The 17657-nt window shown below is 39.9% G+C and overlaps 1 protein-coding gene and 1 non-coding gene across 3 annotated transcripts in view; one reads left to right on the forward strand and one right to left on the reverse strand.

Moving 5' to 3' along the window:
- Positions 1-17657, forward strand: part of arhgef10 (Rho guanine nucleotide exchange factor (GEF) 10) — a 60825-nt gene that overhangs the window by 12686 nt on the left and 30482 nt on the right. The window contains exons 3-18 of one of the 2 annotated variants that reach the window (XM_084741973.1): positions 2743-3150; positions 4107-4451; positions 5452-5488; positions 5768-5856; positions 6398-6454; positions 6986-7173; positions 8814-8930; positions 9606-9717; positions 9948-10060; positions 10943-11020; positions 11104-11283; positions 13225-13341; positions 13791-13883; positions 14432-14602; positions 15741-15886; positions 16469-16653. In XM_084741973.1, the coding sequence (XP_084598099.1) occupies positions 2743-3150; positions 4107-4451; positions 5452-5488; positions 5768-5856; positions 6398-6454; positions 6986-7173; positions 8814-8930; positions 9606-9717; positions 9948-10060; positions 10943-11020; positions 11104-11283; positions 13225-13341; positions 13791-13883; positions 14432-14602; positions 15741-15886; positions 16469-16653 (2436 nt within the window). The remainder of the gene's footprint in view (positions 1-2742; positions 3151-4106; positions 4452-5451; positions 5489-5767; positions 5857-6397; positions 6455-6985; positions 7174-8813; positions 8931-9605; positions 9718-9947; positions 10061-10942; positions 11021-11103; positions 11284-13224; positions 13342-13790; positions 13884-14431; positions 14603-15740; positions 15887-16468; positions 16654-17657) is intronic. The other variant, XM_084741974.1, reaches the window with a different exon arrangement.
- On the reverse strand, positions 190-262 carry trnaf-gaa (transfer RNA phenylalanine (anticodon GAA)). The gene has a single exon. It is a non-coding gene; the product is annotated as a tRNA-Phe (tRNA).

Raw genomic sequence — 17657 nt, forward strand, 5'->3', positions numbered from 1 at the left:
TCAGCTAAACGTGAAGTGGCCACAGAAATCGTTAAGTTGAGTCCAGCAGGAAAAACGTTGAATTACGGATATTGGTACTTGTAAAAGGGATATAGTGTAGCCGGGGTGTTATAGGAAGGCTTTATGGAGGATTTACACAGATTTTTATCTGTATCTGAGACGTGGCTGGGGGGAAGGGAGAGGTCAAAATGCCGAAACCCGGGATCGAACCAGGGACCTTTAGATCTTCAGTCTAACGCTCTCCCAACTGAGCTATTTCGGCATCTGTTACTGTGGGCGACATCTGATCAGTTTGTGCTGGAAATGAACTCATGCAAACTTGGCATTTTGTGTTTTCTTTGGGAGCAAAGTCAGGATATGAGAGCAAGACTTTAGACTGTAAGGTAATACAATCAAGCTGTGACTACTGATGAAAGTGCTCACAAGGAATTTGTGGTATGCTTCCGAGCAAATCAGTGACAAAGATAGAATATCATTCTAAGAAGTTAAAGAGACCTGCTAAATGTAGGCTCTCTGTTGGAAAAGCAGAGCTGAATAGTGGGAATGGGAGTTCCTTTCATTCAGACTCTGTGGTTTTGAGTCAGTGTATCCTTCTGTGAACCCTGTTTGAATGATTACCTAATATTTTCCACAACATTGATTCAGGTAAAATTTTGTACTCCACTGAATGAAACCTAAAATACTGCCTCTCCACATTCAGCTCTTCAGGCCAAAACATGAAGCCAGCTGATGAAAGTTGAGCTCGTGAATTCCTAATCCTTATACCCTCTCTCTTGCTCTTAAGTGAGCTTCACTGACTCAGGCTGACACTCTCTTCATCAGATCAGAAATAATGCAAAACTCCGGCTGTACTAGTCACTGGAGGGAGTAGCAACTCTCTTTCCTGCTGGCCTAATTGCAGTGTGGAAACTGGAAAGACATTTGTTGTTCCCTTCCTGTCTGCTGCCAAGTCAATACTGCTCCAATGTGAACGTGAAGCCTTTGAACACTAACTATAACTTGTAGCTCTGCCCCAGTTTGTTTTTGCTATAAAGTAGAGCAGCTTATGTGCTGTTTTGGTGCAGATCCTTGCTGTAAAAAATTCTGTAAGAAAACATACCGCTGCAGTAGACCCCACCCTTAATTATAAGTCTGTATGTGGCTCAGTCCTTTAACTTTAACAGTTCAAGGACTAAAACTGCCACCCACAGTGTGTCTGTTAGTGTTCTTTAAAGTATTCTTTGTGAGGCATGATATGATTATTGACTTTAATCCTACCTAAGTTTAACTTAAGTTTAGCCAAATCCCTAAAAGCATATAGTATGGTATGATGATCCTGTCTGTCATCCCAGAGTTATTGGTATAAGCTTATTTAAATTGTCTTTTTCATACAAAGGGTTACCTACATACTTTACTGGTGCAGGTGACAAACAGGTCGTTTCAGAAGTTATTAGCAGAAAATTTACAGAAATGGAATATAATATTCATCGGTATGTTTTCATTAGTGTATAATCACTTGAGAGTTAGAATTGTTGTGTTTATATGAGTGATGAGCTGTTAATATTAGCAGAGGGTGGGGGTCCTCTTCCACAGAGGCCGCCTTGTTGTACCACCATGTTTGAGAGGTGGTCTTGTTCCGGTCCCAAACAAACTCTGGAGCAGTTTGTTTGCAGGGGGAACGTGATCCGACTTGGATCAGAACCAGCTACCAGGTGTACTCCCTGCGTATGAGGTATATGGTTCTTTGGTTTAACACGGTGACGGTTAGCCTGTCATTGTACTTGATCAGTATTGCCTCATTTATCCTGATCAGTCGTCTCAAGGCAGCACGTTTTCTTTGCAAAGTATGAAGTGTGAAGCAACTGCCGTTTTAAATTGCATAGTGATATTTCTGTCACATAAATATGCACTGGCCCAGAACACAGGACCCTCTTCCAGTATTAATTTTCCTTCTCCTGACACATTTGATCAGTATTCAGAGTGAAAGTTCTCACACGGTTTGTAGTGATGCATTTTGGTTTGCTTGGCTTTTTCTCTTTGTGAAACTCATCAACTGATTTGGGCCAGACAAATGAACTGTAGGTGTGAAAACACCCGAAGTTACTACAACAATCACACTCTTTCACATAGTTTTCAATTGACTTTCCATCGCATGTATTTCATTGTATCCAATCTTCTCTTTTACTATTTAAGTCATGACGGCAGTGTATATCTCGATTAGTGTTGTCAAAAATATATTGATAAATGTCAACAATGAATATTTGAAATGCTTTTGATATACATTTTTCACAGTATTGATACTAAGGTACAAGCTACATATTCTGGCTATCAGTTCAATATACAATGTCATGTTAAAGCCTTGTTATATTTACCTTTTTGTGAAAATCCTAAGATTTTATGCCCTCAGCATTTCCCAGAGGTATTGAAAAATGTATTGAATATCAATACTTAACAAGATATTGTATCGAAATTAGAAATTCCAGCATCGGGACAACACTAATCTGGATATTGTACATTTTCTGTACTGTTTATGGATGAAATGAATATATGGTAATATTTGTTTTTGTTATATAACCAGATATACTAAAAGGGTAGCTACTGTACCTCAGTAGAAATAATATAACAAAATCTTAACTGGTTGACAAATATTTGTTATCTCATGGTGTGTATGTCGTCATACTGTCCAGCTCTTTTATCTGTCATTCTCTGGATAGCTAATGTAATCCAGCACTCTATCTCTCTGAACCCTATCTCTGTTTCCAGTGTTGGCAGACAGCGTCCCCTTTGCAGATGAAGATGAGGGGGAAGCCTTTGACTTTGATGACAGCGGTGATGACATCCCCGAGGCTGACCGCCTACCCCCTGCACCTCCACCTCCTTTACACCCCAGCAGCACGGATCAGAGCCAGGACAAGATGGTGGCCACTAGTCACCCTGAGGGCCATCACCCCAGCCCCGACCCCCCAGCACCTTCCTCCACGTCCGACACAGCTCCATCATCAGCAGACACAACAGTTGCCATAAGCAGATCGTCCACAGCAGGTGGAGCAACAGCAGGAGGAGAGGGGACATCTGCTGCTGAGGGGACTGATGACAAGGAGACAGATTTACCACCTCCACCTCCACCTCCTCCTCTTGACGATGACACAGAGACAGATCCTGGAAAAACAGGTTTGCAACCTAAAAGTGTTGACTTTTTGTTGTTAGCTGTAGGTGAGAGAGAGAGTGTTTGAGTCCCTTTTTTTTAACTGGGACAGAGGCTACAGTTAGAAATTAACTGACCGCAAATAAAACTTTGAATATGTCTCACATATACTGAGAACAATCAAAAATGCTCCACATTCTTCTGTCATGTTTGTGTGTGTTATCTGGCACTAATCCAGCCCCTTCAACTTAGGCTCAAGTGAAGCAGTAAAGGGGGGCAGTCTGTCTCTCTCATGACACCTTGTAGTTCAGGCTGCCTGGTACTGGAGGTTGTCTGGCTTTTATCACTGAAAACCGTGACAGGAGCAGCAGGCAGGACTGGCCTCTACTTACTCTCACTCACTCAGTCACCCTTGTCAAATTTACTACTGTAGCACGACTCACTTCTGCAAAAAGACATTTCTTACCTCTGCCTAACCCTTTACCCTAAACCAGAATTACCTGAAAAAGCTCATTCGAAATTCAAATTTAATTCATTCAAATTTGGAAAAGAGTGCTCATTCTGAAGGTCTAAAACTGAAACTGGTTGTTAGAAAGATAGAAACTCCGGGAACAGTGGAGCCTTGTGCTGATCTGTGTGTTAGGACTACAACTAATGATTATTTTCATCATGGATGAAGCTGCTGATTATTTTGATGATTTATTAATTAATCATTTAGTCTATAATTACAGATGATTTATTGCTTCTAACGCTTCATTCAGACTTGAGAGAAACAAAATAAAACTCACCAGAACAGTGCTGTTTAGTCTTTCCACTGTTCCAACAATCACCAACTCTGGTTTGGTCAAAATAAACCTTCAATTTACGGAGAGGAAGGTTAGACATCAGAGAGGCAGAGCGGAGAAACCGAGTGTGGAGCCAGAATATTTTCACCCGTGACTCAGTGAAATTAAGGGTTTATGCATCTTCCTTCCCTCACCAGGCATGGAAAGCCAGGATGCATCCGTCGATGACCCTCGCACTCCACAGGCCGTCCCCAGGACGTCCTCCCAGAGCAGAGTCAACCCATACTCTGTGATAGACATCACCCCTCTGCAAGTGCAGCAGCTCGAGCAGCAGCATGGACCCTCTTCTTCTGCTTCCTCCCTGATGGAGCCCAAGGAACGAGAGGGAGAAGCCCAGGAGACCCACACCAGTCCCACTGGCATCACATCAGGATACTCAGTCCCAGTGCCTTGTGGCTATGCAACCCCCTCCGGCGTACCGCTCATCACACCAGCGTATACCACACCCGTCATCATTCGACACCTCTCCATGGATGAGGATGGTAAAGTAGAGTCTGCAGCTGTGGGAAATTCTGAAAATACTTTCCTGAGTAATGAGTTACAAAATGATAATTATCTTAATGAGGTAGACCAGATGTTGACCAGAATTTATTTTAAAATGTACACAACATCTGAAAATTCCCTGATTAAACTTTACTTTGAGTGAAATTCCTCTTCATTGTCGCTGCACTCAGACCTAGAGATACAAGGATATGACACGTAAATGCAGTCTCAGCTACTTCTATCCTCTGTCTTTTCTTCTTTCTCTTGTTTTTCCTAAAGCCTTGCCACAAGGAAGTAGGGACTAAATTTAGCTTTCCCCAAAGATCTGTGTTGGCTGTGAGGATTTTTCCGTTTTCCCTCAAATCTGGCCCGTGGCCTGGCACTCTTAGGAGTCTGATTACACTGTAATTATCTTACAAAGGTTACAGCAGATAGAAATACTGAGATGTTTTTGTAAAAGAGTTTGCAAAGTTTTGGAGTGCTTTTTTTCATTTGAGAGGCCCTGATACACTGTCCATAACAAGGACATTTTGCTACAGTTATCACTTTTGCCATGGCATGTTCCTAGATAAAGGGAAGATTAATCTTATCCATGATAAATAACCTGTAAATCAGGTGTCAAGTGAAATTTATTTAGCAGAAAATATCATCCTTACTATATCATAGGTATTTGAGGAGATATGGAATCATCAGTGACACCTTGTGGCAAATGAAAGAAGTACAATAGGGTGTCTAACTGGAACTGGGAGTCACAGTGTGCTGATTTCTTAAACAGTTATATTGCTAATTGTATATTTTATTCTAAAAACACTTAGAAAATGTGTAGACTTCTTTCCGTGTTTTTAAGAAGACTCTACAGTATGCTTCGGCCAAGTTTACAACACAGCTTTTGCCCTTGGATCATGAGAACTGTGGGACACAAAAACAGGATTACAGGGAAGAAAATGGATAGTGCTGTAGGTTTTCTTTGTGTAATGTTTTGTCTCTGTCTTCCTTCAGTCGCTGTGGTTGGGACTGGCAACACCTCTGTTGACAGGTATGTGCTATACTACACAGTTAGAGCACATATGGATTGTTTATTTAGTAGAGTTTCAGCTATATGTAAAGAGAGATATGCAAAGTACTGTATTCTCCCCACAGTCTTATAGTCTCTGATCCTTGCCAATAAATGACTGCCCTCATGTCACTGGTAATAACTAGATTATTATCACTGTATTAGCACAGGAATATATAGAATCATTTCTTGGTTTTATACAGACAATGAAATTAAGTATTTGTTTAATTATAATTGTGTTTGTTTGCATATTTTCTCAAGTGTTTTCAGTGATGAGTATCCACCTATTAGAGAAGAGGATGCTTTGGCTAAATGGGCGTCAGATCCTGCAAACACTGCATGGATGGAAAGTAAGGAATGATATCCTCCACAAATGTACATCTAGTAGAGTAGGGCTGCAACTAATCCTTATTTTTTCTTATTATTTTCATTATAGGTTAATGTGTTGATCTTTGTTTTTGAGGGGCTGTGGGGGCAACTCGCTTCAACCATAGAAATTATAGGACTAAAACCTATTGAATAAATCGCATATGGCTCCAGCTCACTATATAGTTGGCCACTCATTTAATAGCTAACAACTAATTGATTAATCAGCTAATCTTTTCAGCTCTATCAAAGAGATGCATGGACATTATAATATCCTTGGAAATCCTTGTTCTCTGCACTTGCCTCTGCAGCACAATGCATGCCTATCTTTTTCTTTTTTTTTCCTTTTGACACAACTGAATTCCCAGACACTTCCTTCCCCGTTCTTTTGAGGAAGCAGACCCTTGTGTGTGCTTTTCTTTGAGATTCTCCTTACATTACATCCTGTTTGTTACGTGAACAACCCTAGCAAGTGATATGGGAAATCATGCATTAGTTATTGTGCGTGTCTCTTTTATGCTTAAGATCCAGATGAGGTGATTTACGATGACGTACCCAGAGAAAACTCTGACTCCAACACAGGTTTGCTAAATTTATTTTTCATTCCTACATGTCACACAATGTTTTAGTTCCTTTCTGTAGCCTCACGCCTGTCGCGCTGCTCACTCTCACTTCTATTGTCTTTTTTCTTTTTTCAAAAACTTGGATACTTTCATTATTCGTTTAAGCTGTTACGTGAAAATATTATACTGATGTTTAGTGTTTTGATTTGCAATCCAGTAAAAATAGCCATTTATTTAATATTACCTCTTGTAAAGCCTATGATTTGAGTAAAATAGTTCCATTTTCCTTGAGGGGGTAATGCATTTTTGTACAATGGCACAAAGCTATGCAGAAGAAAATAGAAATGTTACATCAGCACACTTTGACTTCCTCTTAACAAAGATCATAAGATTTACTATTTATTTCAAAACTATTCTATTTGAATAGTATATTGTTATTTTGTTTATCTGCATATACTCTACAAATTCTTCTGTATACCCCAGAATTTTCATAAAGGATATATTCAAACTATACTATTTCTGATTACATTTTCTGTCTGTTTTCATACAGATCCAGATGAGATGATCTATGATGACGTGGAGTTTGGCGAGGAGGGCGGCTGCAACAGCTCCCTTGACAATGGCTGGAGCTCTAGCGAGTTTGAAAGCTACGACGAAGCTAGTGATGGGGAAGGTCGCCCTGAGAACGGCCTGCCCCATGCCTTCATGAGAGGAAAGCCACCGCAGAGGAAAACCCATGTGTGTATAACAGTCACCCTACTATTTCCCTGTCAGTATAACAGCAAACACTTAACTCTTGTGTCAATGTGCAGTACATCTGTAGGAGGGCGGACGATAGCAGTGGATGAAATTGTTGAATTTTAGCAACAGTTTTTTTTTTATTTTTTTCTTCTACCCTCCACATATCTGGTTGATATAGATCATGATGTCAGAGGTCTTGTTTGTTTATATGAAGTTTTATTTAAAATTTTAAGGTTGAAACTGTGCCTAACCTTTGATGAAATTATTTATGACTCACGATTTCACTAATGTAGAGTTCATTTGTGCGTACGAGGTGGAATCAACGGTCCATTTGCTTCTGCAGACCTGTCAGAGATCATGCCAGCTTGCTTCACTCTGTATTGTTTTGGCTTGTGGTTTTGAGAATTCAACTTCACAGTGTTTTCAGTGTACCATGCCCAGAAATTAATAATTGTTCCAGACAAAAAAAATCTTTTGAAATTGCAGTCTTTGGAGATCACCAACAAAACCCGCAGATCAGAGTTAAATCGGTGCTCGCAGACACCCAAGGGACATCTTGTGGGATAAATATCTGGACTCATCTGCAAGTCCAAAATCCTGTAGTGTGAAATTTGTTTTGGCTGGCGATGACAGCAGAAACAACCTAAAGCCGAGATTTGAGGGGAGGGAAATATCAGGGAGAGGAGCATGGATGTACAATAAGACCTGGATATGACGCCTTGCTTCTAATTTTGCCCAGTCGCCATTTGTGGAATTTGAGTGAAAAATGAATTTTGCCCACACCCCACCATTATAAAAGAGACATCTTGAAAAGTGTCCTCAGGACACGCTAAAACTGCAAATAAGGTCAGATATGGCTCTTTATATTAGGAGTTTTTGATGCATGGAGGTTTTCTATTTTCTATTTTTTATAATTTTCCTCAAGCCGAGAAATGTGACGTAAAACTGTGATGTCATCACAGTGTAAAGTCGGTAAAAAAGGAACTTACAGGCACAGCAAATGGAAGAAGCACTACTGTGCATATTCAGTGAACCACATAGCCCAAAAATAAACATAGAAGACAGAAGCTTTTTTGGTGCACGCACCAGGTGAGCAATTCTTATTGCCACCATCTTTGGGTCCAGTATCCAGATCTTATGTTACATCTATGGGGAGGAGTCATAGCCACTGCAACAGAACATCAGCTTCATGGTTGTGACATCTTTACCAGTATCACTTCTTGCGTGTGTTAGAGACCAGGAAGACTAGTTGGGGATTCGTATTAGTAAATGTATTGTAATGTATGACCCCCTTTTATATGATTATATTTGTATTTTAATCAAATCTTAAAGACACAACCAAAGTATTAATTTTCCAGTATGTTGTTCAAGAGTGTTTTTCCAGATTTCAGTAGCCCCAGAAAAGGAAAACATGGCAATGAACATTAGATCAAAGGAAAGCACACACTCTGGAAAAGTTAATTTCTTCCCCTGATGCACAGTTTAAACGAGTTAAGCAAAAGGAAATATTCAGAGGAGGACAGAGTCAGCAGTCTAGCAACAAACATATATCAAGATTAAAGTGACCGTATTGTGGCTTTAAGGTGCAAGTTCATTCCAAAACCATAACCAGTAACGCCTGCTTTGCTTTTGTTTAGCTCTCTCAAGATCTGACACGCTTGAAAGAACACTATGAGAAAAAGATGAAAGATCTAATGGCAAATACAGTGGGAACGGTAGAGCTACAGCAGCTAAAACAGAAACACGAGCACAAGGTAAACTACCTGAGGCTCACCTCACCCGTCTGTGCTAGACAACGTAGTCCCAACCCTTTACTCTCAGTCTAGCTAACCACTCTGGGCGTCTTTCACTGACTTGGTACCCTCATCCTGCTCTGATGTGAATGACTTTTGGTGGTGGTGGTACTGGTGATGGGTTTGCATTCAATTCATTTGCCTCCCTGTCTGCTGCACTGACCTGTCTCATTACACTGTATGGTTATGCATTGGAGGCTGTGAATTTGACAATATACTTCTGAGTAAATTCTACAGTAAACTGAGACACCAGCAATTGAGTTTTATTTGATGGAGTCATTGATTTGAGATGTTTTCAAAGTAGCTGAAAACTATAGTATATTGTAACAGAGAACATTTGTGGCATTTACAGTATTCTTATCAGTCAGTATGTTCCATTTAGCTGATGTCCCAGTTACTGTGTCATTCTCTGGTCAACTTTGCTTGCCTGTATTACATGATCTGTGGTTTATCTTCATCCCTACTCTAACACTGCTCCTGTCCTGCTTAGCTCAGTTCAGTAGCTTTTTAACCAAACTGTACGTTTAGACAAAGTAAACTTCAAACTGTAAACTCTAGACAAGACAAGAAATTCTAGACTGCACAATAAATGATACTTTTGCAACACAATAAGACGTGTGTTTTGTCTCATCAAAGATGCAAAAACTGGTGAAGGCAGCTAAGGAAGGAACCAAAGATGGACTTGAGAAAACCAAAGCTGCAGTGAAGAAGGGACGCTCTTTCATCAAGACCAAGTCATTCTGTAATGGTATGTAATCCTTCAAAGAAAGTTTGCCTTCATAAACAGAAATCCCTTTAGCTACACACAGTTCCCCTTAATTCTTCTGTTTATGTAAAGTCTCAGTGTTAATGTGAACATTTCTGTATTTAAGTAAAGGGCCAGAACAGCATTTTTCTGTCCTTTCAGCATGGCATGTTCGTTTAATCGCAGTCGTTTTTTACAGTGCTTTTTTTTTTTGTTTTGTTTTAATCTTTTAGAGAGGAAGTCTGCCTGTTTTGAAGATGAGGAGTCTGAACTCTTCATTGAAGTGGATTGTTTCAATGTTGAGCCAGTATTGTGTCCAGCACCAGAGGGTCTTTCGCAGCAACAGGTAATGACCATTTCCAGCTACAAGTCAAGTGATCTTCTGTTTTCATTCCTTTAAAGGAATAGTTTTGATTACTTGATTATTTGTTGTATGCAGTACTTATCAATAGTCAGTCTATTAACTACAGCAATTGCTGATTGAAATTGGTATTCAAAATATTTCCATTGCTTTACCAGGAAGCCTTTTCTAAGTCAGATATCACTCTCTCCAAACCAACCAAACTTTGTAGGCAGCAATTAGTGTAAACCATAGTTTTGTAAGGTAAAATTACCGATTTTGCCAATGGAGTTTGAATGATAATAATAATTGTGTAATACTGTATACCGTGAAACCATGATATTTTCTAAAAATCTAAATCTCATACTGTTGAGACCCTAGTTTGAACCAAATTGCCTTCTGTCCACAGAGTGTTTATGACTTTAGAAAAGGTGAAAAAAATGTTTTGGCAGGTGATTTATTTATTTATTTATTTATTGCTAGAATAATTTTTCTAACCAGTTGCTGCTGTAATACTCATTTTGGCCACAAGAGGCTGAGGTACAAGGCTACCACATGGTCTAAATAGAACTAAAAGCTTTCATGTTTTTTTCTTGGTGAGTTTTAATTTTATCCTGCCAATTTTTTTTTTCAACCTGTTTTACTGATGAAAAGATGAAAAAAAAAAAGAAATTTAGAAAGATTATCCTTACAAAACCCTTTTTTTCCAACTGTTCTTAAGTCATAAACACAGGAGAAAAGAATTATAGGAAACTTAAACAATGGGTCACCAGAATTTTCTTTCTCACTTTCATCTCACAGCTTAGGTATTTTACTGTGTGGATTTGTTAGTAAAGAAAACAATGCCAAATGCCTGAACAGCAATGGTTTGTTATTTTTCCTATACAGCTGGTGAGAAGATGTATATTGGGATCTATATTGGAGAGTGAGAAGAACTATCTTGATGCACTGAAGAGGATATTAGAGGTAAGCAAGTACGCAAGATGCAGTGATTGCCAAATCCACTTTGAAGGGTTTGTTATTACAGTTCACATTGTCTGCTTTATCAGCAATATGAGAAGCCCCTGTCCCAGATTGAGCCGAGGCTGCTGAGTGACAGGAAACTGAAGATGACTTTCTATCGCGTGCGAGAGATCCTGCAGTGCCACTTCCTGTTCCAGATCGCCCTGGCGAGCCGCGTGGCTGAGTGGGACAGCCTGGAGATGATTGGGGATGTGTTCGTGGCATCGGTAAGCTGGGCCTGTGATTTTAAAGCCTTTTTACACAAACTGCACCAATATATTAAACAAACTTTGCATGCAGCAAAGTCAGACTGCTCCCTTTTGTTTATCATCTTATTTCATGTCAAAACATGACACTTGCAGATACAGAAAGTCACACTCTGTCCTCTTACAATATGTACTCTTGTCTTTGGCTGTTTGGCAACTCATCAAAACAAAGGACCTCATCATCGAGTCTTGCTCACCACTTCACTTCCTTGTTTTTGTCCAAAAGTCGACCCCTGGCATGACATCAGAGAAACAATGAGACCCATCTGAGGTCTGCACACTGCCCTCTCTCACCTCACCATTCTCATCCCACCATAAAACAACAAAACTTGCACACTAAGTGCTTATTTTGGGAACTGAATATTCCATATTCCTTGGTGTGTATAATAGAGATGCGTGGATGGGCTCTGAGTTCATCTGAGGCCACATGTTTGCGTAAATCATCCACCCAAATGCATGATTTTCTCTGCTTTCGAGACCCACACCTCTACACATCCCTGTAGACTTTTACCTTTCAAATTATGTCACATAGTTCGGTTTTTCCCATGTCTTTTATGTGTTGTATTGATCTATGAGTGTTTTCTTTTACAATTTACTAATGATTAGGGACGCTGCTTTCAGTGTTGTTTCCATGCACACAGTATGTCACTGTGGCAAATATTTTTGGACATTCAGCAGCAAAATCAAAACACACTGTAGTTATTTTTGAGACCTGGTTCACCCTCCTCGTGAATTAAAGGCAGTCTGTGGTTACTGGTATCTGCGCAGCTATAGTTCATATAGAATAAAATAAAATAATATAAATATATAGTCATGTTTAAACTGTAAACAACATTTTAAAATGTTTTTTCATTATTGTTATTTTTTGATCTAATGTATTTATTTCAGTGGATTTTTTCCTCAAAATTGTTAGTTATTCTGAAGTAATTTCTCACCTCAATGCAGTCCTTCAAAAACAAATGAAATATTTCACAGTTTTTCTAGTTGTAGAAAAACAGGATTTAGTTGCATCTAGCAGTGAGCTTGCCTGTGTCTGGATGCTGGCAGAAGAATCACTCCCAGGGAAACCTTGAAATATCCTTTCCTTAACATGGTTCACCTGGAAGATGACAGGGACATCAGCTCATATGCTGATGAGTTCATCCTGCTTGGATCATGATGAAGCAGATGATTCTCTGATCAACACTGAAACTGACATGGAGCTCAGAGGTCTCCTTCTCACTTCTGACTCAAGTGATGAAGTCTCAGGCAGTGAGTCTAGTTTTGAAGCGTCAAACCCTGAGTGTTGCAGTGGTATTTATGCAGACACTGAGAGTATCTGTGACGAATCCTCAGACATTGAGAGATCCACTGGTAGAGGTTCAGACACTCTCTTTCAAGTTTCAGTGATGGAGACGATATACAGCCAGCCTCCAGTGTGTCTTGAGGTGGAAACTCATGTATTCCAAGTTCCAGCAATGAGAACAATATTGAAGTTTCACCCCCCACTGGCGTAGAGAGTGTATCATCCACTCCTTTTGTCAGGGATGAAGATTCCCTGAGAGGTCAAGTCGAGGGCTTTCAGAAGGAGAGATTTTCAGCCTTGACATTTCACCAGGATCTTCATCAGTCTCTGACCTTCATCATGGAGTCGGAGAAACTACTGCTCACACTGAAGAAGAGTCAGGTGCTCCTCTGACTTTCAGTTATGACCATACAGTTACTGGTTGTGTGCCAGTTGTCAGTAACACTCTGCTGCAGCTGCCATTACACTGGATTCAAGGAGGAAAAAAATATTGGGAGAAATGCTGCTTCTGCCTCTGATTTTGATTTTGATATTTTACAGTAAAAGCTAATTTTGATCTACTTTTATTTTATTAGTGAAATTATGACGCCCCCTTCTAAATCTTTGTCTCTCACCAGTTTTCAAAGTCCATGGTGCTGGATGCCTACTGTGAGTATGTGAACAACTTCAGCACTGCGATGGCAGTGGTGAGGAAGACATGCGCCTCCAAACCTGGCTTCCTGGAATTCCTCAAGGTTTGAAAGAACCACACAAATTCATTATGAAACTAACTGTTTAACAAGTGTTAAACTAACTCTAAAACTAAAGTACAGTGCAGGTGTCATGATTATTGTTTTTACAAAGGAATCCATCTTTTTTGCCCTGAAAAACGCATATATTTGTTCCCAGTAACATCATTTTTATCATGTGCATTTTAATATAAAGGGCTTAAAGCTGATTGTTTTAAGCATTAATTAAGTTAAATTCTTGCAGTTGTCTCACTGCCTGTTGCCAGTAAAGACGGCTACTCACATTAAGTAAAAGACAGGTAGAATAATTTCCTTTCAAAATTGCTAAATAATTTTACTCAAAAGCACATTAGCTTGCTTTGATTTTTGGTTCTGCTCCTCTGTCACTTGCATGCTTTTAAAATGTTCAGACTGGTTCCTCACTACAGCTCAGGAACATGTCTTCTCACCTACAGCATCGTCAGGATACCAGCAGCGACCGAATGACTTTGTACGGCCTGATGATGAAACCTATCCAAAGATTCCCTCAGTTCATTCTGCTCCTTCAGGTATAACGAAATCATGTTTTGAACTTCATAACGGTAAACTGCAGTATACAGACAGAAGACAGTGTGATATATACATTCACCAGCAGAGGGAGTGTCATACACGTAAATCAATACACTTTGTTTTTCACAGCACTTACCTCAAGAGGAGCTGAGGGAAATGATCTCAGGGGAAATGGTTTTCTCAGATCTCTTTTAATCTTGCTCTGGTATATTGACTTTTCCTGTCAGAAATCCTCAGCGAAATATAGGACACTGGATTGTTAAAGTATAAACATATATAACAGCAATGTAATGGCTACAAATACCAAAATAGCTTCAATGTTCATGATACCAGGAATTGATATCTAAATAAATTTCATGAGGAAGTGGGTTGTATCAGTATAAAAAAATACATAAGCGAGAGTATGCTTTAATCAAAGGGCAGTAGACATGATTGTGCAGATTTATTGAGAGTTATTTTATTCCATTAATGAAACTGGTAGAAAGTCCTCACTCTGGTGAATCAACCAATGACTGTCTAGTGTGTGACTCCTCTCTGTCCTCATCAGGACATGCTGAAGAACACACCAGTAGGCCATGCGGACCGTCTGCCCCTGCAGATGGCCCTGACCGAACTGGAAACACTGGCGGAGAAGCTCAACGAAAAGAAGAGGGAGGCTGACCAGCGCTGTGAGATCCGTCACATTGCAAAGGCAATGAACGAACGCTACCTCAACAAGGTAACAGTAGGCATTGCTTGGTGGCGTCCAGTTTTGTCTAGTTTGTAATGTGCCTCATTATGTGCTGATTAAGAAAGTGGTTAGAGTTGATGATGCACTCAGTGCTCAGTCACTGTGCAAATATTTGGCTGATGTTTGATTCTTTTAGCATATGCTGTGGCATTTCTCTCTGTCCCAGTGTGGGCGGCCATCAGGCACTTGAGCTTCACATTTTTCAGTATTCTCTTGCCTGAATAGCATATTTGTAGTGCATGTGCACAAACACCAGCATTCACCAAGGTGTAATTATTTGTCTATCTGCAGCCACCCACTTTGGCATCTGTGCAGAAACATGTATTTACAGGATACCCCACATGGGACAGAGGAATTTTGTCCTTCAAAGCCTTTAACTGCACAGAGTCACTGTTGATAGCCATATATTATATGTCCTTACCCAAAGTGGATGGTTTCACGGTAGAGAGTGACAGGAAACATGTGGGAAGGAAGGGTGAGATGACACGAAACACAGACACACAGACACAGCGTAAATTGCGAAAGGCGAAATCTAGAGCCAGTGTTTGGTTTGCCCAGTCTGAGCTACCGTAGAAACATGGCAATACAACATAGCGACCTCTATGAAGGAGGACCCATGTCCTCTGCAGATTTAAACATATTTTTCTAAGGTAATGAAAATGCAATTGTTCTTATTTTCAGGTGATTATAGAAAACTTAAAACATATTTATGGTTATTATAGTAAATTTCTGCCATGTAGATCCCACTAAATCATACACACTGGACCTTTAAAGGAGAAATCTGTAATATACAGTGTTAACTGTAATAAATCATAAATGACCATGATATGTCATGAGAGTTTAAGGAAAACATGCTAAGTCAAAATACTCACTTCTCTGGCAACACTGCCACAGCTGCAGTGCCCTACTTTGAAATTTCTATTCAGGCCCATTAATTATATTATTCTTTGCCCATTTCATGTTAATTAGGAGTTCCAAAATAGAGCTCCAATATAGGACCAAATATTAAATAAGATTAAATCAAATTAGGAGTCTATGGTATCATTTTTGGACACGTAATTGTTACACATAGTGCTTCTGTCTGTTTGCATAGTATCACTCTGACTTATCATCCCTCGCCCTTCAGCTTCTGAGTAATGGCAGCCGCTACCTGATCCGCTCAGACGACATGGTGGAGACGGTCTACAATGAGCGTGGTGAAATCATCAAAACCAAGGAGCGACGCCTCTTTCTGCTCAATGATGTTCTCATGTGTGCCACACCCAATATCCGGTAAGAGCGCCCGCAAAACCAGACCTGTTCTTAATCTCTCCTCTAATATGCACCTACTCCTGTCTTTGGGTGCAATATCCTGTAATCTTTTAACCATTTTACAATTTTAGAAAGTAATCGTTGTGTTGTTTGTATAGTTGACTCTGCCTACTGTGAGAGAATATTAAACTAGGATTTCCTTCCAGGAAAAATCTGTTTTAAAGTAGACCAAACTAAAGTGCAGAAAGAAAAGTGGTAAGCACTATGTGTAACTTGTGTCCTTGGGGTGCCTTTTGACCACTCTTAGTCTCGGGGTTTGGACCCGTATGTACCCATTATGGCTTGCTATTTAGCCTTGAGTGATGGACAGTCCCATCCTGGCCTTTTCTGCCTCCGTCCTATAATTGTAACATGTTGGTCACCACATGCTGCCTCTGGGAAACATGCTCAGATTTCTGCAAAAAAAATGTTTTTCTAGATGAGTGATATTTTACAAACATGGCACCCATAGACTTCCTCACATAGTTTAGTAGATACATACATTCTTCATGAACCAGAGCCACTTTGTCACGTATTCTTCGTCTCTTTCTGCTCTATGGTAAGGTGTCAGGATGGCAGTGGGAGTGGCAGCGGCAATGCCCCGCTCGACCAAAAGTTCCTCCTGAAGTGGAGTGTGCCTTTGAGCTTCGTGGAAGTGCTGGAGTTTGGATCCAGCGAGGACATGGCCGACAGCAGCCACTATCCAGCGCCTCATTCCGGGGAGAAGGTGGTCATCAACGCTAAGCCAAGTATGAACCACAGCGTCACATTCTGTTATTCTGTCTGCATATGAGGCTGTTTCTTTGTATAAAATGGGCTCAAAGGGTCTGATAGAAAAGGTACCAGAGTGTAATTAGCTGAGTTGTTAGAGAATGCCAAGTAGTTGAGGACTGATCCCTGCACAGGCCATGGGGATTTGAGACTCTGGGAAAGGGGCCAATGACTGCTGGCCAGTTAACTGCTCGTGCTTGACGACTAGTTAATGACGTTCTCAGCAGTGATTCAAGGTTATTATTTCTACACTTGTGCTGGACTCTATATATGGATCTATATATGTATATATGGAGATTAGAGGTAGAAGCATGGTTCTCTCCATGCCTATAATTATCTATATTACATGAAGCATTGCAGAGAGTTTTATACCACATCAGGGGTTCCCAACATTTTTCATGGCAAGGACCCCCACAATAGATGCCACAGATCCCTAACTTGAGTGTTTTTGTTTTCTTTCCGGAGCAGCCTACCCTATTTCTTTTAGAGCTGCAACTCTTGCTTGGTTAATTTATTAGCTGTCAACTATTAAAATTAATTGCCAACTGTTTTTATAATCGGTTAATCGTTTTGAATTGTTTTTTCTTTGATTTCAGCTTCTCAGATGTGAATATTTTCTTGTTTTCAAGTCAGTTTGACAGTAAAGTGAATATATTTTGGTTGTGGACAAAACAGCATTGTAGGAACTCACTTTGTGCTTTGGGAAACTGTGACCGAAATGTTTTAAGTTTTCTGGCATTTTATGGACCAAACAAGTAATTGATTAATTGACACAATAGATGAATCAATATTGAAGCCCTAATTTCGTCCGTTGTCGTTCCAATTTTGAGAAAATGTGATAAAAGTTAAAATATTGTAATCCGCATTTTGCTGGGGACCACCATCAGCCCAGTTAAGGACTCTAGTTAATTCCCAAACCCCAGTTTAAAAATCACTGTTCACTTCATTATAAATACACTGAATAAATAGATGGTTTTATGGA

This window comes from Lutjanus erythropterus, chromosome 18 (genome assembly GCF_056507025.1).
Source record: "Lutjanus erythropterus isolate fLutEry1 chromosome 18, fLutEry1.hap2, whole genome shotgun sequence".
Classification (NCBI taxonomy): Eukaryota; Metazoa; Chordata; class Actinopteri; order Lutjaniformes; family Lutjanidae; genus Lutjanus; species Lutjanus erythropterus.